This window comes from Mobula hypostoma, chromosome 3, assembly GCF_963921235.1.
Source record: "Mobula hypostoma chromosome 3, sMobHyp1.1, whole genome shotgun sequence".
NCBI lineage: Eukaryota > Metazoa > Chordata > Chondrichthyes > Myliobatiformes > Myliobatidae > Mobula > Mobula hypostoma.
Window position 1 is genome coordinate 170,913,128 of NC_086099.1, and position 8,867 is coordinate 170,921,994.

The 8,867-nt window shown below is 37.0% G+C and overlaps 1 protein-coding gene across 1 annotated transcript; it reads right to left on the bottom strand.

Moving 5' to 3' along the window:
- Positions 1-209: 209 nt before the first annotated feature.
- LOC134344386 (caveolae-associated protein 4-like) lies at positions 210-7,593 on the bottom strand. Its single transcript, XM_063044090.1, has 2 exons — positions 7,059-7,593; positions 210-5,051 (listed from the first exon to the last, which is right to left on the bottom strand). The coding sequence occupies exons 1-2, from the start codon at positions 7,470-7,472 to the stop codon at positions 4,428-4,430; spliced, it is 1,038 nt and encodes a 345-aa protein (XP_062900160.1). The 5' UTR covers positions 7,473-7,593; the 3' UTR covers positions 210-4,427.
- Between the last annotated feature and the right edge of the window lie 1,274 nt (positions 7,594-8,867).

The window sequence follows — 8,867 nt, forward strand, 5'->3', positions numbered from 1 at the left end:
TTGTCTATTTATATAATGTCAAAGGGATTTACTGTTTGGAATTGACATCATCTGTCACTTAGCATTTACCAAACCACACTCAAACAAAGACCAGTCTCTGTGGGGGGAATGGATTTGCTTCGGTATCTGAAAAGCCGAAACTGGAACTGAACGTCATAAAGAAGAGCCAATCATTAATTTTATTATTTCAATAAATAGGATAATTTAAAAAGTTCAAAGTAAATTTATTATTAAAGTACAGTACAAATATGTCATCATATTGCAACCCTGAGATTCATTTTCTTGCAGGCATTCACAGAAAATACATGAAACCCAATAGAATCAATGAAAGACCACACCCAACAGTTTGGACAAATAACCAATGTGGAAAAGACAACAAATTGTGCAAATACAAAGAAAGAAAAATGAAGAAATAGCAATAATAAATAAATAAACAATAAGCAACGAGAACTTGAGACGAAGAATCCTTGAAAGTGAGTCAATGGTTTGTGGGAACAGTTCACTGATGGTGCGAATGACTTTATCCCCTCTGGTTCATGAGCCTGAATGCTGTGTTCCCAAACCTGATGGCGTGGGTCTTGAGGCTTCTGTAACTTCTTTCTGATGGCAGCATTGAGAAGAGAGTGTGGCCTGGATGATGGGGGCCTCTGACGAAGGATGCTGCTTTCCTGTGACAGAGCTCCTAGTAGATGTTCCTAATGGTGGGGAGGGCTTCGCTGCTTTTATAAGCTTTTCCATTCGAGGGTATTGATGTTTCCATACCAGGCCATGACACAACCAGTTAACATACTCTCCACCACACGATTGTAGAAGGTTGTCAAAGTTTTAGATGACATACTGAATCTTCACAAACTTCTAAGAAAATAGAGATGCTGACATGCTTTCTTGATAAGAAAAATAAAGCAAAAAGTTGTAAGCAAAAGCAAGTTTCAAAAGCAGTGAAGTCCAATGCATTTCTTGTTGTATTTTCTTTATTGAATTAATGTACACAAAATACAACCAATGGTGAAAGAATTAGTTTAACCACCAAGTACCAATAACTTGAAGGTGATAAGGGAATCAGATATATTCTTCAAAATAACTATTAATTTCAATGGTCAATTGCATCAATAGTAATAATAACTAAAATGATAAAATATTTTACAAAGGCAACGTTGTTTCAAATTTCAGAAAGATAGATCAGTAAAAATGGATAAGGAAAGCTTATTAAGCATTGTTAACAAAGGAAATTTGTATCTGTCAAGTATTATTCAACTCCATTTCACATCAGATATTTAGGCTCAAGATATTAATCACCTATCGACTTGGTAATATACAAAAATGTTTCCATTGATAGTCTAGGACTCATACTCAACATTGGAATTATACTTCCTAAAACAGACTGACTTTCAAGGCCAGTGCTAACACATAATAATTAACTTGAGTCCTTAGTATATATCACTACAGAGCTACTACCTCTTTGATTCCCTTGGTGTTGATTCCTCAGTGTCAATGACTGAAACAATATGTTAATTGGCATTTGAGGGAGATGTCCAATATTTATTCAGTGGGAAACCCATTACATCTAAATGGAACACTACACACGAACTTCAATCATCTGTGATCTGCACACTCATTCTTTCAATTCTATAATATTTTTAAAACATCTATAGAAAAACACAAACTGGACTGTCTGCAAGGGTCTCTGGCCACATTTAATGCCCTCATAAATGAAAACCTATTTCCATACTTCAAAACATCATTTATTCCTTCCTTCTCTTCCTTTGTGCATTATCTGTTACATTACCTTACTTTTCATGTTTTTCAGTGAAGAAGTCTCACTTTCTTTTCTCATTTTCCTTTCACTTCTACCCATTCACCATGTGATTTCTTCCCTATCAAGTGTATAAGTTTTTAATAAGTTTTCCTTTTCTTCTGCAACAATATTCTGTCTCCTGTTCTGTATTCTCAAGGCCTTGAATCAACTCAAATAGAATGTGGCTACAATAATAACATTTAAACTGACACCTGGACTAGTACATCGATAAGAAAAGCTTTGAGGTTATGGGCCAAGTTTGTGCAGATGGGCTTCTTGGTTGGGCTGAATGATTTGTGCTGACAGGGCTGTTTCCTTATAATGTATTAATTACTCAATGACTCCATGACTTCCAATTGCACAATCCTGCAGTTTGGAACTAATAATGTGACAATTATTGCTACTATGCTTTGGTAATACTGTTCACTCAAGACTGTAAACATAGAATTGTTAGAATCTTGGGACAGATAAGCACAAGTTATGATTTTAAATTAAGACATGTTTGTTTTTAATTGAAATAATTAAAAGCACAATGAAGTATAAACAGATCAGGCAATTTGAAAAGAATGTTCTAGATGTTTAGCCTTATCCTTAGCCTGTCCACTGCTCACCACATCATGATGAGAACTGTAGATATAATATTTACTACTGTTTAATCACATCACTATTAGTTGCTTCAATAGTAGATGATTGATGAATGGAATTCATTGTAACTTTTTGGTAAGCTTTGAGTAAAATACACACAGAACCATTGGTAGTGATCATGGAGTGATAAAACATGAACTCACACTTGAAGTTTGTTTGTAGTGAAGGATTTCTCTTAGAAACCCTGTAAAAGGCATTTCCTACAAGGAGACAAATAGGGTGCTCATATACCATGGAGAAAATTTGGACTGAATAGTACACTTGATTTTTTACTTAGCTGTAAAGTTTTGAAAACTGAGGGCCAGCCGGAGAATAGATATCAAATAAGACTTAAAGACGGTGGTAGAACTTAAAATGAAGACAGAATGGAGAATACAAACTAACAGGATTAATCTTTTGTGTCATTCTTTAAATCAAGAATTGAACTCACATTTGAGCATCGCTGTTGGACAGGGGGAAATGGCAGGATTCCTGTACTGGTTTACTATCCAGTGACTCCTGTTGGAAAACCTGCTTCTGAGCAGTGGGGGTGGTCAGAGTTTGCCACATTGTGACGTCCACCTCAATGGGCAAATTGTCTGCCAACATTCCAAGCACAAGCTCATGTGCTTGGCTATAATATCAGAGGGCTTCCAGCGCCCTCGGAACAATGGTTCATCATGAGTCACCATCTCCGGGAGGAGAGAAAGAGGAAGAAAGCTCATAATGATGAATGCAGGCATATGTCAGAGCTGTTCCTAGGTTGAAACAAAGGTATACATACATTAAGGTGACTCTCAAAATTTCAAATTGACTTTTAATTGCAGGGGGAAAAGTGGATGAACCTGCTCACATTATAAGTAGGTTATACACATGAATATCCAGCTGGATGACTTAAAGTTTTCATGAATATCATTGGAATTCCCTCCCCTCTCTCCACCCTGCCAAAACAGATCTAAACATGTAACTTTGATGCCTGCAGTCACCATTCAGTGTTTGCACATGCACATCAAAGACAACACAAAAAATACACAAATAATGTTAAACAAAATTGTACTCCCTTACGTATACCATGACACTTCTAATTCAGGCTTAAAACTAACTAATGGTACCATTGTGATTATGTGGGTACACACTTCAAAAACATGCTCAGTTCAGCTAAATATTTGCATTTTTAAGAGTATTTGTAAAATACCCCAAATAAAACATGAACTTGAATTGCTTTGATTCTAGCTATGAGGCCTTTGGGTTAGAAATATATTTATATGGTGCTAATATATTCCTAAACCATGCATCAATTTGATTACAAAGTACATAGCATCTTCCCTGTGGGATGGAATATGATGAAATTGTGATGAATTTTATAAAATAATTCTACATTTATACGTTACAATTTCCCCAACCCCTGGATCATTTTACTTCTCGTTTTCAGTCCTGAGTATTGATTACTCGGGTTTCGATTACCATTAATAAGAAGCAAGTAAGAGTCTTTCAATATTTTCTTGCAACTGCATGGCATGTGACAACAGAATGATCCTTGTAACACTACATATCAGTAACTGAGAGACGACAAGAATTAAAGCTGCAATACTTAATAGTTCTATTCAAAAAGATAAAAATACAAGATTTATTGATATGTCCTTCTCTAAATTCACTCTTGAAAATTAAAAAAAACTGCCAATTTTTGTCATTATTTTAGATTGTAATCTTCCTGCCTATCGCTCATAATTCCACTGGACCCACTTCTACAACTATCAGTATAAAATGCAGAAGACTGATCCACGGTCATCTAAAGTCCGATCAACCTGCTAGCAGGATGCATGTGAGAGGACTGACAAATTGTGTTTGATAACAATGCCTCATTGAAAAATTTCCAAATTAGTTAAGGAATCTAAGTAGTTAAACCAACAAAGGCTGAATGGAAGTATATGATAATTTCCTGGATGTATTACTATCACAAGTGTGGCAATTTCTACCACTATCAAGTAGTGCAGCTTTAAGTCTGTGCTTAACTGAACTCAGGATTCCGCTTCCCCTCTGCCACTGCAGGTATAACTTCTTCGCCTTTTGCTTCCATTGTTACGATGACTGTTTCTGTGTTGGCGACATGTGGACCCATGCTTGGGAGACCATCTCCATTAACCTCAGGAGGTGCTGGTGCATTAACATCCGCTGCTGCTTCCATACCTGTGAGCTCCCCTTTTGAACTTTCTCCCACATTTTTGACAGAAACCTCTTGCCCTTCTGCTCCACTTCTTTCATTTTTCTTTCTTATATGGAAAGGTTTTGAATCGACAATGGATTTTTTGATTCTCTCTCCAGAAATCCTTATCTTCTCTCTCTGGTCTGGGGGGACTATAGTTGCACTCAGCCGGTTCATCCGCTTCCCTAAGTTTTGTTTGGTTTTTTGCATATTCTCTCTTGAGAAAACCTTCTTGATATCATCCACTCGTTTCATGCCTGATTTTTTGAGGCGCGCGGCTGTGGTTTCTTCGTGGTAAACAAACTCTTCGTCAGAGGACAGGTCTGGTGGTGGTGTGGCCGCCGTTGAAGTGTGCTCTTCAGTTGCGGCTGCTCCCCCTTCGTTAGGAAGTTTTTTATACGTTGTGGAGGAAGGCATTTCATTTTCTTCCTGTGAAGGACAAAACAGGTTTTATTCCAGATTTCTCCCTCACAATACATTAGATTTCCTTTGTGAAAACTGCAGATCATCTTGTGCTTAGACAGCTAACATTTCTTTTCAATTGTATCCATCCACACAATGAACTCTGACATATCCAAGCAAATTCATTTTATACCAGCTTCTCAGTGAAGACAATAAACCTCTTTTGTGCCTCCATGATTGCATGGACACACTGTCAGTCTTCTTTAAACTGCCTGTTAATTTGATGCATAAAGGCTATCATCAAGATTTTGATATGAAATTGGAATAATCTTCAAAGGTGCTAACTCTGCATGATTCCAGCAGGCCATTACTAAAACACTTCCACTTTCTCACATGTATTAATGTTTAATAGGGAGAAAAATTTCCCAAAATATTTGATACTGACATTTTACGGTTTAATTTAAGGGCCCCAAAATTACTGAGTTACTAAGAAAAGACAGAATTGCCTTAGTTATAATGTTCTTGAATATTATATAAAAATGGAACAATGATTATGGCACAACTAAATACAGTAAACTGGAAAAGGAGAAGTTGAAAATGCTCAGCAGGTCAGGCTGTATTGTTGGGAAAAGAAACAGAGTCAGAATTGAAGAGTCTTTGACTTGGAACGTTGACAATGTTTCTCCTTCCACAGATGCAGCCGGACTTGCGGTGAATTTACAGCATTTTCTGTTTTTGTTTTATAATTCCAGCATCAGCACTTTTTTTATTTTCATGTAAACTGGCAGTGAGTATTTTTATATTCCCATATGTATGTTTTGTATGTGTATTCAAATGATTCTCCACCAGCCCGCACAGAAATCTTGTCTAATAAAAGTACTCAAGATAAAGAGATTATAGATGCTCCAACAACTTTGATCAGCCTATTGCACCAAATTAGTTGTGCTGTGGTAAGTTCATTATGTAGGGTTTGTGCCCAGCAGCAATAGAGGGAAGAATCAGAGGTGCCTCATGGTTTTTCCACAGAGTGACCCCTGAAGGGGACAAACACGCTAGGCCATGAGATGAGGTCAGGATTAGACTTGTGTGTCAAGTTCATCATTACATTTGGGTTTGACTAGCCTGCTAATAATAACAAGCACGGCATATGCTACTTTACAGAAGGCCTTCTTTTGAGAAGATATAAATTGAATTTGAAATTAACAGATTTTGAAAAGTTGAGTTACACAAGCAGAATTTCTGCATGACTGTTAATCATCCCCTATTCCTGTTTTAAGATGTAATACAGGACATTAACTGTCAGCTGTTACAATTGATAGAGGTCATCAATTCTAATATTAAGTGAAGTACTGGAGTCTTCCATTACTGCAAGTCTCTGGCATCCATTTCAAAGATACAATTATCTCATCAGTAGATATATAAAGATGTTAAAGTAACTCCCAGAGCAACTTTCCATTGTCATTAATTAACTTACAATGGTGTGTGAACTAAAGTGGCATTTGACTTTGCAAAGCATCTTCACATTTCCAGGTCTACGTCTATGTATAAACTTTACTAACTATCTTTTCAAAAATAACTCTGTGATGTGAGTCAGAAGGAAAGCCAAATACGGATATGCATATTGTTTTTCATATAGACAGCAAATAGTCACTCTAGCTCAGCCATTAACCTTCAATACAGATGGCACGAGGCCGACTGGTGTATTAATACTACTCACACTGCCAAATGAATTTTCCATCTGTTACTCGTTTCTGGTGATTTATTGTTTCAGTAATTTTATTTAAAGGGCAGTAACACACAAAAGCGGAAACATTTTCTTGGGATTGTGCAAATTATAAAAAAATCTGACGAATTTCCTGATTTAAAAATTCTGCTGAACACCATCAGCAAATACCCTTCTGGATAAAATTCACAGAATGTTAGCTTGGTGGCAGCTGTGACTTGTTCAGCAGGTCATGCTTTCAACACCAAGTATAGAATCTTAAATTCTTCAACCAAGTCTGAGCTAAAGAGACCACTTCAAAAGGATCTTACCTGGAATATGATGACACGGAATTTATTCCTTTTGAGCAGCTCACGGTGATTACCTTCAACCTTTTTGACCTGAGCATTGGTTTTATCCAGTCGTTGTCTCACATCTTTCACATTTGCATTGATTTTTTGGGTTTTCTCCAGCAACTTTGTTACTGTGTTATCTGTGGTCAAATGAGCCTTATTGAGTTTTGCCACATCGAGTTGTATCTCTTTAACGGTGTTTTCAATTTCCAGTTGCTGTAGCTCCATTTTCCGCTGAGTCTCATTAACACTATCAACAATCCCCGCCACTTTCTCTAGGAGATTAAAAATGGTTAATGGGTCAAGTGGAGCGACGTCCCCTTCACCTGCAGCGGAGGTGGATAAGTCAAAAGCAAGGTTGCTAGAATCTGAATGTACTCGTTCCTCAGCCATGCTTGTGCTGGTTCGGAGAGCTCTCCCCTATGCCTAATTTAAAACATGAACGGTGTGCAAGCCTGAGCAAGAGAATCTCCAACCAATGCTGTGTTTCCCCTTTGCTGGCAATGAGACATCAATCAGCCATTCTCATAGATCACCCGAGACTAAAAGGGTAGAGTGACTTCACCTCCCTTTGAAAGACACCCATATATTGTGGCTGTCATGCATCCATCTAGAATTATTTGCATGCTTGGGTGCTCGAAGGCAAATTCTAATCTTGAGTTGGAAAATACCTTTGACTCCCACATTGCTGATCGAACAGCTGTAAAATCTGAAATCTTATCTTCCAGCCCTTTAAACTGCCTCTTTATTTTGGTCTTTACTATATAGAACAAGGTGTTGTTGGGCAGAGTTTTAACAAACGTGAATATACACACATCAGAAATCAAAACAGTTGCTTTAGTAATGCACAAACTTGTTTCTTTCTATATTGTGCCTGAAAATTTTCATGGATTTTAGGCTGAATTTTTTTTTTTGCTTTGCAAGCTTAGCCGTAAGCAACCTCACCATGTCTTTTCAGAGATGGAGAAAATGGAAATGATTTTCTGAAAAATTAGTGAAAAATTTACTAAAATCATCATTAAGCAACTCTCTGCCCACTGATACTTATTTTTTCAAAAATACTCAATTTTTGAACTTTTCTGGAAAACTAATAATTGTTGGCATAAAGAATAACTGATGGTTTATATAAATAAATAATGAGATAGCTGGCATCCTCTGCATGTGGGTCTTCTCTAGTATCCATTCTATCCACTTCTGCTGGCTCACCCAGCTGTGATTCAAACGTGCTGACAATAACTACACATATACACCTGCTCAGTTTTGCTACAAGGCCACCTGGAAATAGCTTGAATTACAGAAGACACTGGGAAACAAAGTGTGTAAATCATAGAATTTTAAATTAATTCTGGAAAATATGGCATTCTGAGAAATCAAGTTTTTTTCCACCTCAATACAAATCATTTGTACAGGGTGGGGAGGGGAACCATTCTGTAATGAGGTTTCTACTTGGATCAGCAGCTAAAGAAACATAAAATAAAGCTCCTTCTTAACATTTTTATCACTATCAGTGAAATTAAATAGATATGCTGTTGAAAATGTTATGGAAATTTATTGAGATTCAATTATTTCCAGCTCCTGTATACCCCTAAAGACAGTGACTGATGCCTTAATGTGTTTCCACAGCACTGCCAGCCACTCATTTGTTCACACAAGAGATTAAGTGTCACATCAGGCAGGTTATTTGGCCATGAGATGGGACGCAGTTGAGTCATTTCCAGTAATCAGTACATTTGAGTGTGTCATTATGAGGCATTTTATCCCAGATTTATATCTCAGCAATGCGAGAAA

Excerpts from the sequence above, each read along its gene's own strand:
- LOC134344386 (XM_063044090.1), bottom strand. The coding sequence starts at position 7,472 with ATGGCTGAGGAACGAGTACATTCAGATTCTAGCAACCTTGCTTTTGAC. Across the intron at positions 5,052-7,058 it reads TCCGTGTCATCATATTCCAG|GAAGAAAATGAAATGCCTTC; the intron begins GTAAGATCCTTT and ends TGTCCTTCACAG.